The following is a 25,799-nucleotide window of genomic DNA, read 5'->3' as shown; positions in this document are numbered from 1 at the left end:
AACTCTGACAAAACGAGGCTTACAACATGCTGATGAACAAGGTTTTACGTCTTTGTGGTAAACTGATGAGGCCCTACCAGAACAAAACACAAAGCAAGAGGCAAGGCAAGGCAAGGCAAGGCAAATGCAGCTGCTTTTCCAACATCTTCCATAGCACATGCCCCAGAACATGGGGTAATTTTGGGCCCTTGGCATCCTTTCTGAGCATGACCTCCAGGAATGTGGGTGCCCAACAAATACACTGACTCCCAGAAGCAGACATCAGGGTTTAAGGACACTGCTTTGTAACTTCTGGGTGGTTTAGTTCACTTGGACAAGGCAACAGAGCCCTTGTGCTCAATTAGCACACATCCCTGTTAATCAAAGAAGCCAATTCAAAAACTCACCAGGCCACAAAGAAGCCCATGAAGTGGCAGGAACTGTGTGAAACCCTCCTGTCCAAACAGCCAGCCCAAGAACCAGATACTCCACACTGTTGGAAGTGTCTACCTTATTTCACCACAGCTGTCCCTCAGCAAGGTTACCAGGGGCCTATGTTCTCGCCAGGCATTGCAGCACTCCACACACTCATCACAAGAGTCAAACGAGGGCTGGGCAGTGCCACTGAAGTTGCTAAAGGCCTGTATGTTCTTGACACCCAAGTGAAGTCAATCCGCAAGTGTTTGACACTCCTGCCAGAGCTCAGTAACATTAGGAGAGAACAGACAAATGACAAAAATCCAGAGCATTTCTGCTCCTCAGAGCTGGCCTTTCACAGCTATTCCCTCTTCACTGACATCCAAGCCTAGGGCAGCTGTGACCAGGCTCTAGGGACACATCAGGTGCAACTCAATAGTGTCTTAAGAATTTTCAATTAATCTCCACCTATGGTAGACAAGTTAACTTCAGAGCTGATTTCCAGGCACTCACCCCACATACCAGAAGCACTGGCCACAGAAAGCAAGGAGCACAAGAGCTCCTCCTGGATCTACACTGTGAACCATCAGTCTTTGGCACCTAGCAGATTCTAGAGGGTGAGAAAACAGCATATGGGTGGTAGCCTTTGACACAGCAGCTGCTGCCTCCCACCTAGGTTTGTTAATGTTGACATCAGCCTGGCACACGCCTAAACCAAGTGATTAGCAAATGAAGAACGACGAAATGCCACAATGAGGGTTCTCTGGAACAGGGAGCTGGTCTCCCTTTATTGGCTAGCCCCAGTTATTTAATACAATACTAGATCCATCCTCATTAGTCAACACCTACAAAAATTTAAGTAGAAGCACAAGCCGAGCAAGCCAAGTACTTCAAGCACTCAGACACTGACTCAGTTTCAGTGACATCTTGAAAGCTATTTCCAGACAAGTGTAACAGCTATTTTTGACTGGTTTTTCCCTTCCCTATCAAGTTGGGCAGGAAGGTGAAATGAACATGTCCAGATAAGGTTTGAATTCAACACACCTGCTATCTTCCAGGAGTAATCTAACAAGTTCAGTGCAGACACTGATGTCACTAATGCCTTCACCTGTGGTCACTGACTTCAGAGCCTGATGGAGTAAGTACCAGTTTGAAGCCTTCTCAAGATGAAAATGAGTGGTTTATACCTGTTAAGATGATCAGCCATACTGGCCTTTCCAGCAAAGCTTCAGTACAACAAAACATGGAAACCATAAACATGCTGTAATGCGAGAGGGCTGTGGATATAACCTTGACCACTGTTGGTGAACAAGAGAACAGGATTGTGTTCTTGTCATTGTTCTCCTTCCTAGCAGGACACCTGTATACAGAGCATGATATAGCCCTGCTTCTCAACAATCGCTTTCAACACAGGCATTAAAATTCAGAGAGCATCACCTTATTTTCAACCAATTTCACTTGTGTGCCTGACACAATACGGGCATTGGGAAAGTGGTGGTATATAGCGCACACATCTAGTTATTTCATACTGGGATTAGACTGAACTGAATCAAACATATCTCCATCACTGCTCTCACATGAGAAAGCCACTTGTCTAGTCTCTCCACATCCACCTGACACTGATTACAGACAGCTGACCACGTATCACAAGAAATCAATTGCTCCACCTGGCAGCAGTGCTGAGGATAGCTACCACTTACCCTGGATGCTTAACATCTGTCCCAGCTTCAGTGCTGCTCCCCGGACCTTGCACAAGGTTCTCACAATTCTTTCTGCATTGGCCTCCGACAGGAACGGGCTGGAATCCATCACTGCTTTCTTTCCTGAGGAGAGAAAGCGTATGGATGAAGAGCACCCTTACCTCAGTGAGCTCAATCCATTGTGTTAGTCCACATTCAACAGATTTTCCCTTCCCCAGGGGGAAAAAAAAAAAACACAAACAAACCACACAAACGCAAACAAACTAGGACTACACTCCGTGCCTTCACTGCAACCCAGGAGCATGGACTGCACTTGGACACACGTGTCTTGTGCTTACTTGGACACTGCTGGCTTGAAGGCCTACAGCAGCAAGTCACACCAGTACAGACATCCATGCTGTCTATCCAGGCTATGCAAACTGTCCAGGATCCTGGGCAGATCTTGGTGCTTGAACTCGCTATGCCAGCTAGCTCAGCCTAAAACACTATGTAAAGGTCTCCCAAATCCCACGCCATAGGCTGCAGTGCAGCCATAGCCTCAGAAGAGCAGTAGGGATGAGCCACAGCAAGGAAGAATTGTCAAAAGCTTTGACAGCACACTGGGATAGACTGAAAAGTAGCTGGCACTGCTGAGGGTGGGAGCAGGGATTCACACCAGCACCAAACCTCCTTTCTCATACCCAGTAATTCTTGCCTGAAACAGATTCATAAACACATATTGCTGTGCAGTTGCACATCCAGAGTGTGCACTAGGCATCTGTAGAGAGCAGGCACAACCTTCCCATCTCCAAGTCCACAATAACATTCTTTCCTAATCAAATGGAAATTTACTGTCTCCTGATGCACAGGCAAAAGAAACTCTTCCAACACCATAGCTGCATACAGCATTTTGAAAAAGCAGCGGATTGTACATATGTGATGAGGTTAATCAAGCTAGTCAAATCCAGGGAGGCTGGAGATAGTCCTCACTATGCTCTTGGATAATTGTGCTGGAAAGGAAATTTGTTCCTGTTGTCAAGATTGCCAACCTTTTTTCCCTTTTACATCCTCACACATGCATGGTGTTCCTCACCACGTTCTTATGGGCACCTTGCTACTGACAAAGATGCTGCCCTTAAACAGAAGAACATCTCAAAGTAGCTAGTCACTTGGTCTGACTGCATGTAGAGGCTGTGCAGGGAGGAGGCCAAACCCTTCCGTCCTTACTCCCATCAGCAGTTACGCAAGCATCAGCTTGCACAGAACAAGGCCCAAAATATACATACTCAAACACACACATTCCTGTCCCCAAGAATGGGTAAAGGCTGACGTTCAACAGTGATCACTGCAGCCACACACAGTGCCACAGTTCCGAGTATGCAACATGGGTTTTATGTGGCATAAGTAGCACTTCCCCTCCACTTTAAAAAAAAAGAAAAAAAAAAGAAAAAAAAAAAGAGGGAGGGAAGGAGACCCTGATTCCGTTTCCCTGATTCCATTTCATGGTCCCTTTGGGAGAAGCAACCCAAAACTTCGTTTCCAGGGCAATGCCCAGTAGAGCAGGGACAGAGGGGCCACGCAGGCAGCCGCCAACCCTTTCTCTTGGGGCTGCAGATCAGCTTCTGCTGATGGACAGCCAAGCAGGAGGAAGGTCAGGTCTTACAGCCAGGCTGCAGGGCCCACAGCTGGTATGCTGATCTTGGAACTACATCTTTTTTTTTTTTTTTTTAATACTTCAGAAGAAAGGGTACTAAGGATGGAACAGCTGAAGCCCCCATATACAACAAGCAGACCCCAAAAAGGCACAGTAGCTGTAACAGCCCTGAAGATCTCAAGCAGATGGAAATGACTGATGTGTCATGTAGTGACTACAGCCAGTAAGAGATCCTCTCCACCTCCAGCTAGCTCTCAGGAAGGTATACTGAGGAAGCTTAGACCTGCCAGAGGACAGGAAAAAGAAGCAAGAGTCAGACTGAAGTAGCTGCTGTTGAAACTCTGGTGGCTCACACAACTTGGTACAACCTTCTCGAGGCGCTAAGCATGTTACTGAGCTGACAGACACTCTTCAGTCCCTGCAAGCAGCTGGTTTGCTTACAAAGCTTTCCCTAGAGAAGTGATACCACTGAACTCTCACTGGCAGTGCACAGAGGTGCCAATCACTGCCCTCCCCTGTCCTTCAGCCCTCCTCTCTCTCCTTTACCTGTTTCGTGGGAGAGCAGCAAGATGGCAATGTATGTGGGACATCTATCTGTACAAATCTCTATCCTAAGTAAAGAATGTACATGAAGGGGAGAGAGGAATAAAAACACCATGAGGGAGCACACAGGACAACTATCCTGCTCTTGACAGCAAGATGCAGAGAAGCAGAAGGGGCCCAGAAGTCATCATTTGCATCACACACAGCAATCCCCACAGCACATGTTGCTCTGGATCCTGGATGTAAGGAATCTGAGAGAATAAATAGGTAGAGCTGTGCAGAGCAGAAGGATCTGGCTTTGCCCACTTGAAAAGCTGGCTCTGGAGAGAGGAGTGCTTAGAGCCATCTAACAGAGCTCTGGCTCTCAACAATCCCATCCCCACTGTCCCATCAGGAAAACTCTGTGTCCTTAGCAATGATGAAGCAAATAATCCCTTGTATGAGCCCCATCAGACACACAAGAGCTAGGGGAAGTATCAAGTCAAAGCTTTACCTTTCTTCACACTACCTGCACACAAAAACATCCTCCTTTGAAGTGTGCAGCAGGATAAAGGAGTTAATGATTAAAATCATCTCTAGAAGCCAGTGAACCCTGACAATTTTAAAAGAGTCTTATCAGAGCAAGAGCCAAACACAGGCACTCCCCATCCTCTTCTCCTGGCATGCTTCTCATTGAAGTGAAGCCCAGAGGGGCACTACCTGATCATTAGGGAGCCCAACAGCACATGATCAGCTGCTGCTTGTTTATGTACTTTGCTAAAAGTGGACCTGAACAAGAAGGTGACCTGAAAGCAAGAGTCAAAAGCAGGATTATGTAAATGGCAAATGGAGAGAAGACAGACATAGGCTTCTAAGGCTAGGTGCAAAGGAAGTGGGGATAAAACCCAGCACAAGTTCATGAAGAAATATGCTGATTTTCAGTATATAAATATTCTTCCCAAAGATGGCTGGCACCTTTTGATGCTACAAATCATTTCCTCCCAATCAAACAGTTGGGTTTTTTTAATCTACTTCATCAGGGAAAGAAAAAAGGCAAATAGAAGTCACGTCTAAACAAGCTGTGTCAACAAGGAGACCTCAGAAATGCAGGATCCTGTAGCCATGGTGCCTCGAGGCTGTCAGCTCTTCCACAGCAGAGGCAGCAAGCAGACACCCTCAGGAGTGTTTGACCCATGTTTTCCTTTCCAAATCCAGAATTAGCATGAACCCTTCCAAACGTGTGTGCATGTCGCAGCTGTATCACTGCTTTTCCACCTCCTTTGCTACTGTCAAAGGGAGAGGTTTGGGAAACAAACAAGCTTTGGGACAAGGGAAGAGTCAGGAACATAGCCTAAACAGTTAGGACTGACAACTCAAGGAGATGGCATTATTCCTTTGCATAAGAAAACAACTCTACATTCAAACCTAGGCCAGCTGCCAGCTCTTCGGGCCTCTGCCCGGCCTGGCATTTGCACAGTGCCTAGTAGAACAGTCTGGTACAGGTCATTAATAAGTTATAAAGTTGACCTTGAACCCAGGGTCTCTTTACTAGTAATGGCAGCTATTTATCTAGGCACTCGTTCATTTTTATTCTTGGAAATTTATTCTACCCTCCCATTCCCACCCCATGTCAGCCTTGCACTTTAGATACACACTCTAAATACTGAGACTGCCATTAAGGTCATCAGTGACCAAGGAGGTTATTTTTAATTAGCTACATCAGCCTACCAAGAAAATTCTCACTGGAAATCAAGTATAGCCATCCTCTTTTTAAAAGAATAAGATGGACCAAGCCACTTAAAGAAGTTAAAGAGGGCAGTATTAGGCTCTCAAGCACTTAAAAACCAAAACAACACCCAAAACCCTGCACCTACTCACAGGAATTTGGCAGTGGGATGAATTTATGTCCAGGACATCAGGCTTGGATGGAGAAGGGAGAAATTCAAACTCTTGCACCATGTGTTTTTGTTCTAGGATAAATCCCTTAAGTGAATCGTTTATGGAAACTGAGACAACCTGAGACAGAGAAAGAGGAATGGCCCTGTAGCTACTAAACAAGGATGAGGATACCGAGCAGGAAAAGACAGATCAGCACTAGTGCAGTTGCTAGAGAATGTGCAGGAGAGTAGGCATTCGTGGTCTCTCCATTTGATAACAGCAGTGGAAAGAAGTACAAGCCATGCTCTAGGATCACTTGTAGCTCAGGAGTTTCTGCCATGTGGTTTTGTGACTGAAGGACTAGTGTTTCCAGCTCCATTTTAAAGAAGTGTAAACACTTCCACTTGTAGTGACTGGACAAGATGAGGATAACCAAGAGAAGGCTCTTTCCCATCACTCCTGGATGCCAGTGAGAGCGTGAAATTCTTAGGCATGCCTTTGGGCATATACATATCCCACTTGTTTAACTTCAAGGTGCCAAGAAGTTACTATTAATATTGCAGCAGTATAGAGGAGAGAAAAGACATCCTCTACCAGCTTCCAGAGAACAGAACCGTATGTCATCCTCAGAGATGGGTCTTAGCCCAAGCTTATGGTGCTGGCAGCCAGAAAACTTGGGACAGAAATGCCTCAAACAAATCGTGAAAGGGGTACAGAGGTATTTTTTAAAGAAATGTAGAGGTATCTATGTCAAGGTATTTCCCCCAAGAACAACTAAGGCTGGTACTGCCAGAACAGTAGAGAAAATGGGTCTTGGACTCAAAACTCTGTACATAGCCACAGTATATATGTATACATGTACACTCTGACATGCATTTTTTGCAGGAACAGAGCCCATGGAGCCTTACCCACCTGCAAAATCCTGTGGAAAACACATCCAAGGACACTAGCTAGAGGCTGTAGCCAAGTCATCTGAAGACCCTCCTGTGTTCTTAGCCTGAGGAAGCTCCAAGAGAGCAAAAGGGCTGAAACAGTCTTTTACTTCTGCCTCACCTCAATATTGCTGCTGTCGTTTTCTAACTCCCTTGCCTAGCATCAAAGCCAGCAGCCCTCATTGCCTTATTCTTTAATCAAGGTTCGTTCAAGAAAATTACTCTTTCCAAAGCATGACTCAGGCTGCAGAGAAGGCTTCCGGCACCAAGCTGTAGTTACAGGGGAAAATAATCATTTCCATAGCAAGAAGAAGAAAGTCTGAAGGTGCAGTTGCTTTACTGTGAGGAAAAAAAAGTGTCTGTTGCCCTCTAAAGAATCCTTTCTCATGCTGTGAGGAAGAGAAACTTGTTATTCCCTCAAGTTTTATAGCTCTGCAAGCTCATGTTTTTACTTTGGGGTGTGCCCAATTAGAAAATAATCTGGCAAGCAGAGAAATACCAACAGTTGTGCAATTCCTCCTCTGTTAAAAGCAAAGCAAATCATCAACTTCCAACAGGTGTGAACAACCTGTCAAACATCACAAGCATTGAAAGCAAAAGCCTTCAAGGATTCTCTGCAGGATGGGCCATGTTTGCCTGAATGCATGTTTTTAAATCAAAGCAAGGAAATCCACCCAGCCTCAAACACCTCGGGTCATGGAAAGTAACAACAACTCTCTGCCAAGGATCCTTTTTCTCTGCTGGGCTGCTCTGCATTGCCTAGCTGTACAGGGAATACAAAGATGCAAGCATTAATAAGTAATGTCCTGGGTGGCACACCAACCCTCCTTTGCCCCTGTCCCCCAACCACAGGGAATGTGTTTCATCAGCTGCGGTGTTAGGTTTTGGCTTGGGAGTAGGGTTGTATGGTTTTGGTGTGGTGTTCTTTTTTTTGGGCGGGGCATTTAAAGTGTTTTAAAAATTTCCAACAGAGTGCAACCACTAACAACAAAGTTTTCAGACATAAGGGCTCATCTACAGTTTCCATACTGATAGAACTACACGGTTTCACTAAAAAGTTTGAAAAAAATTTGTTAGGTCAAGACAATCCAACAGCAGGCCCAGGTATAACACTCAAACTCATGGGTGGCTGTGGGAAATTAAGCTGTAGGAACTGTGCTGGCATAAACTCATTCTCTTGCATGTACCTATGATTCCTGTCTACATAATGAGGTTGCGGTATACTTGGAAAGAGTCTGCAGGTGGGGAAGGATTATGATAAAAATAAAAGAACTACCCACATCGCCCTGTTATTCCGACTGCCTCACTGTCCCAGCTGTCAAAAGAATAAAATCTTGCAAATGCATTTAAACCGTGTCTGGGAAATTAAAAAAAAAAAGTCCAGGGGGAAGAACGAGCATATAGAAAGGGCTTACCATTGCGTTCCTCAGGTCTAAGGCTCTTCTTTGCAACTTCTGCCAATGCCCCAATGCCAAGACCAACAGCTAGTCCTTTAAAATAAGAAAAAGACCCAGGTCGGAATTAAAAAAAAAACTTCTGAACCACGTAGAGAGGCATTTTTGTAATTAACCTTAAGCCACACAGTCAAATGCACAACATCAAAACAGATTGATTAGAACATCCTGGCTTTTGCAATGGAGTCATCTTCAAGTTTGACACTGAACTATTTTCTTCTGTACCTCAGCTCAGCCTGCCAGCCAGGTATCACAGGCTAGGTCAGCCTGCGAGCAGGCAGGAGGCTCTTCTAAAACACATCGAGCGCTACTCAGAGCTCTGTGCTCTGGATGAGGCCCTGCTGTGGACTCAAACTAGGGGGTTTAGAAGGAGGAGAGGAAGAAAGCTCACAAACATGGTTCCCAAAGTACAATTCTCAGGAAAGAACAGAACTTCCTCACCCCCCCACCATGCCACCACAGTAGGGGGAAGCAAAACTGCATTTAGATGAAGCTACTGCCTGTAGAGTTTAAGGCTCTGGGACCCTACTGTCTAAGCACTCAGGTATATTTGTGCTCATTAGCCGTCTTTGACTTCCATGTGCTTGTTGACTATGATGAACAGAAACATGTTTTTCCTGAGGCCCACCTTATCTAAGCAGTGTTGGAACCTGCAATTCCAAGGAGCTGTGCTGGGGAGTAATCTCACACAGCAACAGTAAGACCATGAGACCAAACACCAGCACTCCACATGCACTATCACCCTTGCAAGCAGTGAATTCTAGGGCATTCTCTCACAGCCACAGATTAAGCTATGACTACAAAAGAAGCGTTATCTGCCTCTACTAACCTGATCAAAGCCACCGAAGATACTAAATGAGCCGCAGATTTAATCACACAGTAATACATACTACCAAAGGTCTCACTGCCTTACCCATTTCAAAATATTTATTTTTCTGGATAATAAATGCCATGGGCAACCAGAACAGCTGGTGCTCCCTCACAGCTCCTCAGCAATGGTTCATCCCGCGAGGCCTTTCTCCCAGACCACTGGCAGTACTCGGTGTGCACATTTTCCAAGCACCCTAAGCCCTCCTTGAGGCACTACTGGACAGCTTCGCAGGCAAAACAACCAGGGGACACGGTCAGTATAATGAAGGAAGCATAGCTGACCAGCATATGGCATTTTGGGCATGTGTGCAGGAGGATACGCATGCACACGTTTTGTAGTCTCAAGCGAGGAAGCCTGGGCACGAGCAAGTTGAACCTTATCTTGCACCAAGTTTTTCATCTCTCCCACCAGGTAATTACAACCCCACCTCTACCAATTTCAAACTTGCACAGTATGTCTGCTTCAGAAACAGCTCCATCTGCAATCTTGCGGACTACGTGCACTGGGCCAAAGAATCCAGCATGAAGGTGAAGCACAGGAGGCACCAGTGACATTACAAGGCCTTCGTGAGGACTCCTTCCAGGACTGCTCCCATGCCATTTAACTGTCAGACAACATTTCCTTCTTCATGGCATGTGAATGTTTAAGAGCATATAGCATAATACAGAAATTTACATTCAGAAAAAGAAATAAAACTTTCACAGGATGCCATGATCTTAACATTATACTTAAGATTAAAAAGATGTTAATTTTTTTTTAAATTTCAGTTTTCCGTATTGTCTGCAAGTTTTCCTATGGACATGCAGCACTGAAATGCCAAATTTAAGCCTAAGGAAGTCTGCTGTTACTAGCTAACTTGTACAGACCCTTCAACAGTGCCAAGCCATGCATGACAACTTAGCAAGTCTTTTACACCAGAAATCCAGAGATTTTATTAGCTGGACAGGGCGAGAAAAATATCCCTAGGCTCCACAGGAAAGAAACAAAGAGACTTTTCAATCACACCATAAACAGTTTATATGAAAATGCTGATACATAGTCATCTCCAATCAGATCCCACATGCAAGACAGTAACTTGGAGCAGAAAGTACCAAGAGTCAAGACAGGAAGCCAATGAAGATAGATATCTCATCAACAAAATGTGATTTTCTACACTGACTACCACTCACAGAGTACTTCTCTTGGCCTTAATCCCATTTTTACCACCTCCAAAGCAAGGCTCCCCATCAGAATCAGCTTGGTCATTATCAGAGCTAGACTGAACTGGCAGTAATTGGTTCCAAATTAAATACATTGCATCTCCATCTAAAAGCTCTATGTTCACTACTGAGATTTACTGCCTGCACTTAAAATAAAACATATCTGAAGTTTCTAATCTCTCTGCATCATCAAGACACAAACCACTTGAAAGGCAAACAAAAGACTAGGAACCAGATTCTACTCTGTCTTCCAGAATAAAGCTGGTGAAGTTCTAGCATGCTCCAAAGTAGCTTGCTGTTTACATCAGCATAGGCAAAATCAGAGTCCAAACAAATGTGTCACACTTCCCCTCTTATGTACGTACACAGTTGAGCATCTGAACTAAACCAGCTGTAGACTACACGAGGAAAAAAGCTTCTTTTACAAACAGGTGCTCTTAGAATTTGCTCACTGCTCCACTTTGTCCAATTTACTAGAAAATGAACTCAAATCATCAGTCAACAACTGTTTCAAATAAACTAAAGCCAGGCATAAACCAGTTTACAGTTAAACAGCTGCTATGGTTTAAAGATCTGAAGTTTAAACAAAGGCTTCAGGCGTCTTCAAACTCAATCACAGTGCGCAGCAGGATATTTAGCTCAGGGCATTACATGAAAATGCAGCATTCCTACATCAAGTCTTCCAGTAACTACCTGGAAACATCTCAGGGCACACACAGCCCTGCTCTAAATGTGGTGGCAGGAGGATAGATAATCCTCTTGGGACTGTGCATGGTCAAGTGCATCTTGGGTGTTTGCTGCTTCTTAGCAGTCAAGCCTACATAAAAATGCAGTCAGCTGTGTACGTAACCTATCACTAAGAAACAGGTAACAATTCAAAGCTGTGTTTCTCATCAAAGCAATGCCAAAACTTGGTCTTTTCCCTGAACAGGCAGGGCTTAGAAAAAGCTGCCACTTTTCACAAGTCTCAGTTGCTCACTTTATTTCTTTGTTCTTACCAAGTTATCATCAGAAGAGCCATTAAATTAGGGAATTAAATAAAGGCCTAAATTCCTTATGGCTAAAACTCCATCCACCAACATCAGTACTAGGGATCAGTCTGACCCTGATCTTCAGGAACGTATTACCTTCTCCTTTACCAACATGAACGAACACTGTGGCATTTGGAGCACACACAGATCACACAACAAAAACCAGCGTAGAAAACTTCACCCTTCCTCATCTGACAAACCAGACCAAAGCTTTAGGGTTCACAAAACAAGTAGTAGACAGGAGGCTTCAGAGCCACAACACTCATTTCCTGAAATGCCGCCAGAGTTGTTTTCCAGGCCTCTTTTATACACCCACCCCTCTGAAAGGCTGTGGTCAAGGCACATATTATTTGACCACAAATAATCCTGTGTACTGGGTCTGGCTGAGATAGGAGTTAATTTTCTTTGTAAGCAGCCTGTATCACGCTGTGTGTTGGATTTGTGACTAAAAGTGTCTATAACACTGGTGTTTTAGCTGTTGCTGGACAGCGTTTGCACAACGTCAAGGCTTTTTCCCCACTCTGCCCCTGCAACAAGTAGGCTGGGTGTGGGCAAGAGGCTGGGAGGGGACATGGCCAGGACAGCTGACCCAAATCGATCAAAGGGATATCCATACCATATGTCATGCTCAGCAGTAAAAGCTTGCAGAAAGGAGGATACGGGGGGGGATGTTTGGGGTTATGGTGCTTGCCTTCCCAAGGAACTGCTACAGACACTGACGCCCTGCTTCCCAGGAAGCAGCTGGGCATCCACCTGCCAACAGGGAGTAGTGACTGAATTCCTCTTGCTGCTTTTGCTCACAGATGGAGCTTCACTTCACCTATTAAACTGCCTCTATCTCAACTCCCAAGTTTTCTCACTCTTGCTCTTCCTCTACTGTCCTGCTGTGGGAGGAAACGAGTGAGCAAGCCGCATGGGGCTTAGCTGCCAGTCAAGGTCAACCCACCACATGCTGCCAACTTGTCACCAGGAACAGGTCATCCCTCCAAAGAACCTGCACAGCTGTAGAAAAAAAAGCACTCTCCTCCTCTGGGCCACCAGTCTACTGCCCTTGCACAAGTCACTCCTGACATCCTTCATTTTCCTTATCTGCAAGATGAATTATATCCTCCAAAATTAATCATTTTGAGCCAATTTTCAGGATCACTGAACAGCCACTGTTCAGCACCTTGGAAAATAACATCCCCGAGCACCTCTAAAAAGTCACACTCCTGCATTTTGTGCTTTACATGGACAGATTATTTCAAACCTGGAAAATGCGACTTGGTTTTATACCAGCAGAGTGCCTCTTCAGACGTTTTCCAGGTGTCTCCAGTACCCATTACATTTCAGACCAGGCCCACCAAGAGATGATCTGGAATCAATTTTGTTCAGGAAGAATCCTCTTGCTCAGCAACTGACACAACAAAACAAACGGGAGACTGAATGGGCTGTTATCACTCTGCTCAGCCTGCCAAGCGCAGGGGTGGGCGAGACTCTCCTCTGGAGCAGCTTGTGCCCTGGTTTCGGTCACATCAAACACTGCAAGCACCAGACAGAACACATTGAGAGCTGCACACAGTTGTGCATCGATTCCCACTAGCTTTCTGAACATTAAATGCTCACCAGAAGAAAGACACACTCACTGGTCACTCATGTGACAACCTGAATCCTGTAGTTGTCAGTCCTGTATATACTTTAATAAGATACCTCAAGAGGCTGGCATTTTTTTCCCCCCAAAAAAATTGCTACAATCACATTAGATCTACACTTCACCACAAGCTTCCTGAACTTTCTTTATTGCAAAAGGATCTTATTATATCATTAAAATAATAAACTTACAAACCAGGAATATGATTAAGGGAAAAACAAACTGCTTAGAGAAGTCAAATGATGTGAGGAAGAGAGAGTAGAAATAAAGAAAAGATCAAGAACTGTGTGGGTGGAACTGATGACCCATCAGGCTACAAAATGAACATGGAACAAAAAACTACAGAAAAATCTGTTTTACCAATTCCAATCCTGGGAAGAAAAAATAAAGTAAACAAATAAAAATCAAGAATGATATTTAGTACTATAAATACAGCTAACAGCAGTCACTCCAGCTGCTGCAACAAGCATACAAAAGTACATATAAAGGACAAAGAAGTTCAGTAGAGAATCTTGTGCTGATAACAGAGAAACATTAGCTCAGTATTACATGCAAGCATTGGAGAAAATGATTTTCAGTCTCTCCAGCAACATGTTCTTTGCTCCAAGAAGAGGTGAGAAGCCAGGCAAACTCTGCAGTCCAAGTATTTTTGCCTCCTGTTACTAATTTGTCCACCACTCACCAGTGTCCTGCCACCACAGCTGAGAGATCAACGTTCCCTGTAACATCAGGGGACAACAAAAAATATGCAGAGACAACAGGAGGAATGATTCAAGCATGAATGGGATCATGCCAATAGCATAGGAATTCAGCTACCTGAACCCCAGGAATAGTTACCTGAAATCTGCTTTTGACCTACTCAACATCTTTCCATTTTTCCATTTCAGGACATGGTTTAGGGGACATGGTGGTTCTGGATTAATGGTTGGACTTGATGATCTTAAAGGTCCTTTCCAACCTAGTGATTCTGTGATTCTGTGATTTTCCCCAAATCTAAAATGACATTCTTCTAACATGGAAATAAAGGAAAAAAGTGGGTTTTATCCCACCAAGAAAAGTCATAGTCAAATGCTAGTTTGACTGGTGTTGAGGTGGTAGGGGAAGAATTCACCTCAACCATTACATTTTTCCACAATGATTTCCTGAGGAAATAGAATTTGGAGAATTTCCATGAAATTTTGGAGAATTTCTTCTCCAAATGAAGATGGCACCTCAAAGCACATAAGGAACAAATTATGCACAAAAAGCTTACTTGCTCTAAGCTATACTCCCTCACAGATATGATGCGGCCTCCTGCCCTTAATTATTTTCAAGGCAATGTGAAGAGGCAGCTGGTAGAGCAGGAAATAATCACAGCCCCAGCCCTGCTACCCCCATTTAATTCTGATCATTTGAATGGGCTAGGAAGCAAGGACAGAGCTGGGTCACTGCTATTCCCCAGGTTAACAGTGACATTCCCTGCAAAAAGGCTCCTTCCAGCTGTTAGCCATTATCCCTCAGCAGCAGCAGGTGCTCCCAAAAACCAATAATGTCATTGGAGACTCTCATTAAACCATCCTACACTTTTGTTTCTGACTTCCATTGAAAAGGCAGGACAAGATAAAATACACCAGAAAGAACACACACTGTGCTGGCACAGGGACTTCCAACTCACCTACCACTGAGCTTTGAAACACTTATTCTACTTCAAGCTTATCTTGCCTTCTCTAATAAAACCCAAAAAAAACCCCAAAACATTAAGTTGGGTTGGATCTTAGGAAGGAAAAAATCAATTCTCGTCTCATTTGGAAGCTGCCTCCTATGCTCTCAGGAGGCTCCCTTAATCAGCCTCGCTCTTCAGCTTGCAGATATTTTTAAAAATTGTACACATTACCTCTTGCATCATGCCTGAGAATAATACCCAGAAAGGACTGACAGTGAGGACAGTACATAGCTAGGAGAGGCACACAAGTACTACCTTCCCCTGCTCACAATATAAGAGGAAAACAGTCAACCATAAGCCAAAGCTCAACAACTCCAGAGGAACCAAAAACAGATGAAAGGGAATGGTACACCACAGCTCCTGCCATCAGCTAATGTTTCCTGGTTTAAGCATTTTAAATGCTTGATAAAGATGCAATTTGAAAAGAAAATTTCTCATCAGATAAGAGCCAGTCAAGAAAAGTCACACTAGAATTAGCAGATGGAATTTCACAATTGCATGTCTGTCTCAAGCCTACATGCAGGTTGGAAAAAACCACTCTGAACTTGGAGCAAATAGCAAGCAGGATCTGCTCCTCACTATAAATGGCGTCCCTCTTTCCATGCAGTTCTAGAGGCTGTTTAAAAGCTCGTATCAGTCTGATCAAGATCTGACCATTAAGAAGTGTTCTTTACAGGCAGTCCTTCCCATGTGGGGCTGCCCACACTACTTCAGACTGACCACACCCTCAGAAGTCACCTTCAAAACATCACCCAGCCTACCAAAATATTACCAAGGGATTTCTTAAACTGGAAAAAACATACCTATAGGCCACATCTGTTGTTTGTTAGCCAGTGTACTGACAGTATTATTTCTCTTTGCTGCTGCAAGGCAAATTTGAGATGGAAAGATGCAATGAATGCTAACAAGAGATTGCAGAGACTGGAGAATCTGAACACCGTTTTTGCAACCCAAAAAGCAGTCTGAAAGCAAGACCTCTGTCTTGCCAGCAATTTCAATCATATCAGACAACTGGAGGAAAAGGGCAAGACCAAAAAAATAGATGACACACACAGATATGACTGAGGATACTGCTTATAAACAATCTCTTTCTTTCTTACTCTCCCTTTGTGGTTTTGGTTTGGTGGGTGGTTTTTTGTTTTGTTTTTTAACCTGAGGTTAGGAAAAGACAGGTAGGTAGTTATATTTCCCCTTGAAGCATGAGTCAGCCTTTCCTCATGCGACAGCCTTGGGTGCCAAGAGCTGGAGCATACAGCAACAGCACTGGAACTCAAAGTTCACAGAAAATTTGGTCATCTGCCACTTCACATCCACCAGCTGTCAGTGAGCAGCCACAGATAAATTCGGAAGATGACAGCTAAAAGTGCTGTGACACTTTCCATAAAAATCAAGGCTGGATTAGAACACAGACCTGTTTGCTAGTAGAGCTTAAAAACAAAGAAGTCAAGTGAGGTTTTTTACTCCAAAAAGCAGATCATGAATCCTGCTTCGCTTAAAGCAATACTAAGCATGCTGAGAAGCCACAGCATCTGCAATGAACTACAGGGTTAAAGAGATCTCACCAGCACTAAAACCTTGTTATCACAAAACTCGCTTGCTGTTTATTCCTGTGCTGCATAGAATCAGTCCCTGCCCCAACTCCTCCTAGTGTGCATATTACTCTGACAAAGAGACACACAGAGGAAGAATAATTGGGTTTTTTTTTTTTTTACATAAGAGTTGATCTGAATTACATTTGACAGGCTATTTTTCTTTCTTCTGGGATCCGTAACACAAGGATGTCTACTTTGCACATGTGCTTCTCTATCAAATTTTGTGGAAGAGAATCACAAGAGCCACAAGGGCCTAACATGCTACTTGGGAGAGGCTGTTCACAACCTAGATAGGCTACTATCATCTCAAAACACTACAGTCACAAAAACAACCAACACAGAGACTACTCATCTAATGATTAGCTAAGTAAGACTAGCTGCGATCATCTTTTCCACCTGCAACACTGATAGTTGCCTTTCTCTCAGGAAGATGTTAAGTCCTTTGATGGCTTTGGATATAAGACAGTAGATAAGCACCATCTGTTAATATTACTGAAGATGTTTAGCTGCTTTTTAACATAGTAAGTCCCATTCTGCAAATAAAATTCACATAGGTTTCAGGTAGCTTGATCTTGTAAGCTCAGATTTTACATCCTTCCTGGGAGAAAATGATTTATAAGCAATAGTTAATCAAACCATCTCCCCACCCTCAGAACTCAATACCAAAAGGATATGTTTTATATTTAACGACTGTTCAGAGAAGTAGCAAGGATAAGTCTGGGGAAAAGTTATTTTAAGTAACAGCTGCTCCAGCTGTCTATGCTTGACAGTAACAGCACACTGTAAGGACTAAAACCGAATCACAGAATCATAAAACAGTTTGGGTTGGAAGGGACCTTAAGGTATGGTTACTCTCCTTTAAGGAGAGTTTCCTCAATGAAGTCAAATCACATATGCAGAACCAGGGTATTTGTACAGACTGGAGAACAACGTACACCTCACTCCCTCTCATTAGAACAGCCCAGCCCCAGTATGTGTTACCATGAAGATGTGCAGTTCTACTATGAACTCCCAAATCATCTGCCCTACACTCTTAAGACTGACCTCCCCCCTCCAATTTCAGAACAGGTATATGAAAACCAAGCTCCAGGAATATATCAGCCTGCCTTTTTAAGACAAATGAAAACCCATGCCAGCTCTGTAGTTCTTGTTTACAGGTAGCTTGCTGAATGCATCTGAAAGGTCTTTTTAAAAGGGGAGTTTTTTTCTTTGCCATAATATCTAACTGCTACTGTCATAGTATGAGAGTGACACAAGACAGGATTCAAAGTATAACTGCATTCTGACTAATGGAGATCAAGATCCATAATTGTAATGAAGAAGCCCAAGTCAAGCTCTGAGCTAGCAGCTGTTTGTGGGACAGCACTTCCCTATTAGCAAGCTTAACAAGAAAATAGAACCAAGCAATGCTTCAGCAGGAGCACTGCCATAGCCAGCCATTAATCAATAGGTGCAAGTGTAGCAACTTCGCAAATGTGGGTGTGCAAACTGACCTCCAAAGTTGGCGAGCCGTCCGATCCTTGTGACAGGAACCTTCCTCTCCCGGGCCCGCTCACTGAGCTGCAGCAGAAAGAGGGGGGGAAAGAAAAACAGAACAAGAAGAAATCCACAAATGAACTGAGCATATGGTCAGATACCTGCAGATTCAGGGTGCAACTCTGAAAGCACTTGAACAACTCTGTGCTACAGAATGCTTTTCTTGAACACCGAGTCTTACATATGTTGAGAGATTTTGAGGTGAACACACTGCAAAAGAGTCACACTGGACTGAAACATGCACTAAGCAGAGAAGTGGACAAGTGGGTGGGAAAGAAAAGCTGACAACCATGCTTAGAAACCCCATTTTTACTTTCACCTCAACAGCCCTTATATTTTGAACTTGGAGAAGCAGCGCAATGCCAACCCAAACTCCCTTCCACACATGGAATTAAAACTCATGGAAGGTTATCAGGTTCACGGTATTGTAAATGATTCCCCCCCACCAGAAGCATAGTTTCATCAAAGCAATATTCTGAGTGAACCCACAGCAGCATCTGATACTGGATTTGGGGAAGGAGGCAGAAGGTCAAAGCAGACAGCAAGTATCTCCACTGTGAATTCTGCTGTGGCCTTTCTGTGCTGTCTCACACAATGGCACGAAGCCCTAAAGCAACAATTGTGAGCTATGCTACTCTCCAATCTACTAGTGCTCAGGGCAACGTTCTCTCTACCTCTAGGAGGGCTGCAATACACAGTCCAGGCAGCCACAGCCTTCACCAAGAGGAGCTTAAGTCCAATTCATTCTTCACAGCTGTAGCAAAACAACTAGCTACAGGGAACAGGGCCCTTCAAGCAGACAGACTCTTTAGGTCAGTCTTCAAACCCTTTTATCTACAGCTGTCCCCACCTACTCAACATTTCATGCCAAAAACTGGTGTGAAATACAGATCCTTTATTACTGTAACACGCACCAATATATACATTGAATCCTCATACTCTAGTGAATGAAAGGAGAGGTCCTGTTAATATAAAACCAAAGTCTAACCCTGTCTATGCTTTTTAAACACCCAGTCATACCAGAATATCTGATATAGAGGGGGGAGGTGTGAAAGGAGAGCCTGAAAAGCTATTGACAGAATAAATATCACCGAGACTAGAGTTAAGGAGCACTGACACTTCCCTCTTTTGCCTCTACAAAAGGGAATAGCGGAAGAGGAAGAAATGAGAGAAACACAGGAGAAGGTGAGTAAGGACAATCTAGTATAGAAGCCACAGTACTGAGAACCCTTAAGAAGCCACAGTACTGAGAACCCTTAATTAAAAAAACATACCATCTGTTTGTAGGGTTTCTGCTCTGAACCTGTTTTAGCCTGTCTGGCTTTATCAATATCTTCAGCTGTTAATCCACTAACAGAGGAATGGTCTTGGTGAAAAGCCCTATTTTGTCCAAAGGCAGCAGCAAAAGGATTTCCAGGGTCCCTAAAGCCTCCAAATAACCTTGCATCCATTTTCGGAGGGAAAGGCTTCTGACCCATGCCAGAATCTCCAGTCTCACCAACACTTCTAAAAGGTCCATTTGTAGTGTAAGAGTAAGCAGGGCCTTCACCACTGTGTTCATGAGCCTTGCCAGGGGCGGTGGAGAAGTCCATTGGAGCCTCTGATGTGTCTCGGGCTGAGAAGTCATAGTCTTTCCCAAAATCCTCACTGAGATCAGTTAAGTTCTCCTGCTGTTTGCCTAGTTCCTGCGAACAATAATAGAAATACTTTAAGAAAAGAACTTAAAACCTGTTCCCTCCCCATCCATGGTCCTCAGAAATGGGCATGCAGCTAGGCTGTCCTGTCTCTACAGTAAGTAATTTGTAGAGACTTTGGCACTGCAGACATTCACAGTAAGAGGCAGGAAAAAGGAAGAGACACTGAGGACACCTGGGATCACTGGTGGTCTTTCAACCCCACTGACGGGACAAATTCATTAACAGCTCCTCAAACACTAATAACTGGAGACCTTGGTGTGCCAGGGAGGCTCACTAATTGTGGAGTTACACACTGCTCAGAACCAACAGGTGATAGAAGCTGCAATATCGCTCAAGATATACTTAGGGGGGACAACAAAAATCTAAACCTCATAACATTCAGTTCTTACCCCTACCCCACTCCCTCCTAATCATGCAATGTCAGCACTTTCAAGCCCAAAGCTACCTGAAGCAACAGCAGATACCTACTTATAGGCAAAGTAAGCTCAGCCTTCCATAGCCATGACAATAGCAACTGTAAAACACATTTCATTATTCGACCAGTAAACTATGGCAAGGCTTGTTGTCATCCCAAAGTAAATAAAATTTTGTGCTTGAAGCAAGGATAGCAGCATCAGACACAGCAATGCTCAAGGCAAGCTTCTCCTGACCGTCTTTTCTGTTCTGACCTGCAAGAGTTACCCCACTAAGTCCAGATATTTCCCACCACTTTTTGATGTAGGGAGAAAAAAAAAAAAAGTCAGCAGCAGAGCATTATCTCATATTTACTTGCTATGCAACATATTCTAGTTACCCATCTCAGCAGCAACAATGCCATGGAAGAACTGATGACTGTTACAGCCAATCAACAGGATTTTAAATCCTGCTGTGGTCAGGCAAGCAGGCAGCATATTTTAGGCTCTTTCCTAAACACTAATTACATTTCCCCTCCTTACAGAAAAAAACAGAACCTGGTCTTTCCTGTTATTCAGCAGGTTTCATGCTATTCTGAACCTCAACATTGGGGCAGGAGAGGAGAAATCTGTTTACAGATGGGGACTGTGGCCACAATACTGACTGATGATTTCAAACAAGAAGGGCTCTCTACTTCCATACGTAAGTTTTAAAAGGCACGTCAGACAACCAAAACCCTGCCACAGATCAAGAGAAGCGAAATACAGTCACTTAAGCATAAAAGCTTTCCTCTCTTCAAAACAGAAAAGTGTCATAGCTTCAGACTGCAAATTTCTTACCGAGCCCTGCTTTAGCAACAGCTTCTCATGCAACTCATTTGCAATGCAGGGCAAGTGCTCTGCAGGTGTGTTTGTGGGGCCTCTCTTGTGCAGATAAACACACACAGAAACAGAAGAACATCTTTTCTCCCTCTCTTTTCTTGGATGCAAAGGCAAGACATAGCACTATCTCCATAAACACACACGCTTAGGTTATTTCTATTACAAGCTTACATAGAACCAAGGCAACACAGGCCCAGATTCCAGGACTGAAGCTCTAGGAGACTTCCATGATAGTCTAAGCTTGTTCCATAAAAAAGTCAAAAACTCACTCACTCATTAGTCTCTGCTTCAAAATGATTTTAGAGAAGTTCTTTTCAGACAATCCCCATGTTTTCAAGAGATGGCAACACTGCAAGTGTGAAGCTCTTATAAATCCATCCCCATGTCTGGTAACAGAAACTGCTGCTTAATTAAAAAAAAAGAGAGAGTCTGGATTTCCTCATTTGAAAATCAGTTTGTGAAAATCCAGCCTGGGCTATAAGTGACTAACATGCAAACACGTGATCCTCAGCTATTCTGAAAAACATCTCATGTACCAATTCTGTAAAGAAAGGAAGAAGCACTGAGATAAATCTAATTCACTCTAAAAGAGCTCATTCACTTAATCAAAGGAGAGGTAATCAATGACTGAAGTTTGAAGGAGACTTTAAATAATAAAGCTACTGGCTGAGCTTGATCTTTGACAAGATGAGGCAAGCAAAGCACTTTTCATTTTCATCACATCTTAAACACTCAGTAACAGAAACACTCTGCAGTAACGTTCCCTCCCATTCCTGCCCAAGCGCCTACTGCGTACCACAGAAATCCTGGAGAGTTCCCAGAGTGTTGCAACATCTATATTATCAATCCAGCACTTCGGAGCTGGTTTCTAGTTCACGATGCAAGTTCCTAGCCACTCACACAACAAAACAAAAAAGTACCTGGAGGAAAAGCGAAACATCAGACTAGACTGTGCACAAAGAGCTTTGCTTACCTGCATTTTCCCCAAGGCAGAACTGAACCGTTCTTCAGCAGTGGCCTGGAGAGTCCTTGCAATGGTAACTGCATCGCCCCCAAGGAGCACCTGCCGAAGCTGTCCTGCTTGAGTTTCTAGGACTGCTTTACTAAGCTTTGTCAAGCCTCTCATGACCATGATGGCATCACCCGCCATGAGTGACCTCTTTCCGTGCTGAAAGATTAAAAAAAAAAAAAGCGAGCAGGATGTCAGAGAACAAGTTTGCAACAGTTTCAAGTCACTGAAAAGCCAGTGGCATATCCCAGACAATCTCTTTCTGCTTTGGCAACCAGCCACCATGGGAACTGGTTTGCAGCTCAGATAGCACACAGGCCAGCTTGAATGACAGCTAGTTAGCTGACCTGGCCAGGCAAAGCGAGAACGCTCCGTATGACTGTTCGTGAGTTAGGATAATGTTCCAGGACTTCACGTAAATATTCAATTTACCATTGACCAGGGGAAGCAGCCAGGTAAATTTCAGTAACACTGCAAAGACAGTCTTGATTCCTTCCAAATTTTTACAAGGGATTAAAATTATTAGCATTTGATCTTTGATTATTATCAGGCCCTGGAACATATTCTCAGTGCCTGATCGTACAGATGAAGTGTGCTGACAACTGTCACATCCCACTCTTGCCCTGGAGCTATGCCTGCCCATTTTACATAGCCAAATTTCTTCACCCCTACATCAACGAGTAAGCTTTGTCTGTCCTCCAAGGGTAGTCTGCTCAGCTCTCAACTTCTAGCTTACTCTGTTACTTTTAATTGGAAATTTCAGTACACTCAGAACACCCACACAGCTTTTGCTAAGTACCACACTACAGTGCTACATTTTTGACTTGGACCCCCTTCCTGTTCAAGGGGCACTCCATGTGAGAATCATAACAGCCTGTGCAATTTCAGTGACCTCAGATACAAACTGGGCACTGTAGGATGCAGGACAGAGCACTGCCCAAGAACAAGTTCCACCAACTCCTTTGTCTCCACCTAGAACCAAGCTCAGGCTCAGGACACCAGGTCTCCTACATCACTCTGGAGTGGTCAGGATGCCAAAACTGTTTTGCAAGGGAGGTTTTCACCTGCTTATTTCCCTCATCTCCCACATGTTTAAAGCACAGCCAGGGTCCCAGTCCCAGGGCTGGCTCAGTTGCACATCCTCCCACCTTTACTGACACAGAAGATGGAAGACGTACAGTTGACACAAGATGCTGCCTGAGTTTCAAACTTAACCATAGAACATTCTCTGTGATGCTCTGGAGAAAAAAAGAATTCTGGCTGTAGTAGGTACCAAGCACTACCAAGGCCATATATTTAAGTTATTTGCTTGGTAGGTACGCAGGCACCAATTCATTTTTAGAAGATAACCTGTCAACATCCACATATGCACAACTGTAAATGTTAATACACTGAAGCGGTACAAGTGATCCTGAGTCAACAGTACACACGGCATTACGCCCTTCTGCAGACCACAAGCAACTGGATCCAGTTACCCTTCCAGGAAACACAAAGCCTGTCTCACAAACACGTCTGCTGTATCAGTCACGCAGGAGAAGCGTGGACATCTCCTAATTAAATTTCTGGATAAGCACACGATTCTGCTGCAATCCCACAGAAGATGCGCAGATTACTACAGTTGTTATTTCAGAAACACGTTATTATGCAAATGCAGGGTAAACCCCAGTTACTGGAGTATTTGTTCAACAACTGTTAATCAGTGATCAAAATCAGGAACAACCGCTGTAGCCAGGAAGTGAGCATTGTACGTTATAGGCTTTAAGTGTGGTTGTTAGAAGGAGAGCCAAGTGTTTGCAATGCATCTGGCCTTAATGGGTTAGCTTTAAAAATAAAAATCAAGCCTACCCAGGTCATTATTCTGTGGTTACCTTTACAAGACCTATCCAATATGCACCAGACCCCTAAGTAGTGTTAAGTCTGAATCTTTCCAGAGTTTAGCAGCTAGGGTTGGTTTTAACATTGTATAATGCACTGTTGAACTTGAAAGCTGCCTGTCAGGTAAGGACATGTACTCTGTCAACAGGAGGTGGTTTCCCCCTGCCACCCCCCATCTTCATGCTGGAAATTTCCACACGGATCTCACTCAAAGCATTTGCAGGCAGTCCCTGCAATTCAGAGCCAGGCAAAGAAACCAACCAACACCACAGTACTGTCCTGGCTGCAATGAGACCGTTCAAAGGTTGCCACTACTAAGAAGTAAGTGCTGCTGCAGTTGCAAGAACTAGAAGCACAGGAAAGCTTGAATGTGAAAAGTTTGTTCATTCCCTCCCTAGAAGGGCAACAAAAGGCAATGCTATTGATCAATAGATCAATGTACACGCAGACACCACCCACAAACACATCCACTTTTAGCATGGATTCTTTCCAGCCAACAATACTTAAAACCGTATCCTCCTTTCACCCAAAAACAGCTGAAGGATTCATCTTTAAGTGACAGTTATTATACACTACATGTGCATTTAAAAAAAAAAATCTTCCAACAAAACTTCAGGGGAGCTAATGCAACAACAAATGGAAAACATACATTGCACAATGCATGCTCAACCCCCCATTGCTAAATACATCAAGAAGCAAAGAGGACCAATTGCCCTTTACAGGTTTGGCTATAAAAGACAGCACTGGGCACATTGCTGCCAATATCCTTCTGACTCCCACGCCATCACCCCCACTTCCCTCTGCACAGCAGTTACGATCACCTAGGTACCACCCAACTGGGTTGTTAGCTCAGAAGCATCAGCAACATGCTCCTATGCAGCGCTTCCCAAGGACAGGCGAGGGTAACAGGGCATTCATCCCAGCACCTTGCTGAACTACAGGCAGAGGTAGCAAACAAGCCTACAGGCTTGCTGTTTTCAATGATCTTTTGGATTCTCTGCAGGTAGCTCACAGACACAAATGGAAACCACAGTACAAGCACATGGCTCAATAAGGACTTCAGAGGTCAAATCCAAGGAGAGTCACCAACAAATAATGCCTGAGAAGGAAGAACGTATTTTCAGAAGCGAGGCCATACTCTTGCTTTTTAACAGAATCATCTCTGTAAGCCATCTCCTTCAAGTTCCTCATCTTTTGTACACCAAGTCCTCACCTTTAACAAAGCATGGCCAGGAAACAGCAGAGGAAAGAAAAATAACTATACTGCAGCGATGAATCCTTTGGCAACAGGCGTCAGGAGCAAGAAAACATTCCGGTAGTGTCTACACATCATGCAATATGAAGGTGGGAGGTAATGAGTGCGATGAGAACTGAACTAATACTGGAGGCATTCTCCTCAAGTGGAAAAAATCCTAGGTTATCTAGTTTTGTAGACCCTGCATTTAGCAGGACACATTGGTTAGTTATCCTGGGAAGGACACAGAAAGCAGAGACTAACGAGGTTGTCACAACCAGAAGGAGAAACCATGAGAGAAAACACCTGCTAGTTAGTCAAGAAGGGAAAAAAATACACATAAAAACCAAAGAATTAGTAGAATTACCTTTTTTCTTCAATTAAAAAGAGCAATAAGCACCAGCAAGGAAGAGACACACTAAAACTGAAAGACAGAGGAAGCAAACACTTCCACGACCACTATGTGTCCAAGACCACTATGTGTCCCCAACACACTTGCGTTAATAACCCAGGGCAGACAGGAGGGCAAGGAATTTATTTCCCCCCCTACAGAAAGTTCTATTCATACCGCTACTAATAAACAGCATAAGCAAGCTCTATCAAAAACAGATTTAAGGAGTGGATTCAAACAGAA

The 25,799-nt window shown here is 43.9% G+C and overlaps 1 protein-coding gene across 1 annotated transcript in view; it reads right to left on the bottom strand.

The window, feature by feature from the left end:
• Positions 1–22,361, bottom strand: part of COQ8A (coenzyme Q8A) — a gene marked incomplete at its 3' end in the record, with an annotated part of 33,926 nt that extends 11,565 nt beyond the window's left edge. The window contains exons 1-5 of the mRNA XM_081997069.1: positions 22,021–22,361; positions 19,351–19,761; positions 18,034–18,100; positions 8,477–8,551; positions 2,097–2,219 (exon numbers count right to left, since the gene is read on the bottom strand). Of these exons, the coding sequence (XP_081853195.1) occupies positions 2,097–2,219; positions 8,477–8,551; positions 18,034–18,100; positions 19,351–19,761; positions 22,021–22,341 (997 nt within the window). The 5' untranslated portion in view covers positions 22,342–22,361. The remainder of the gene's footprint in view (positions 1–2,096; positions 2,220–8,476; positions 8,552–18,033; positions 18,101–19,350; positions 19,762–22,020) is intronic.
• Positions 22,362–25,799: the final 3,438 nt, after the last annotated feature.

The sequence above is a fragment of the Phaethon aethereus genome, assembly GCF_964289735.1.
Source record: "Phaethon aethereus genome assembly, chromosome: 3".
Lineage (NCBI taxonomy): Eukaryota > Metazoa > Chordata > Aves > Phaethontiformes > Phaethontidae > Phaethon > Phaethon aethereus.
The sequence above is the reverse complement of the archived record's forward strand: the minus strand, read 5'-3'. Positions and strand labels throughout refer to the sequence as shown.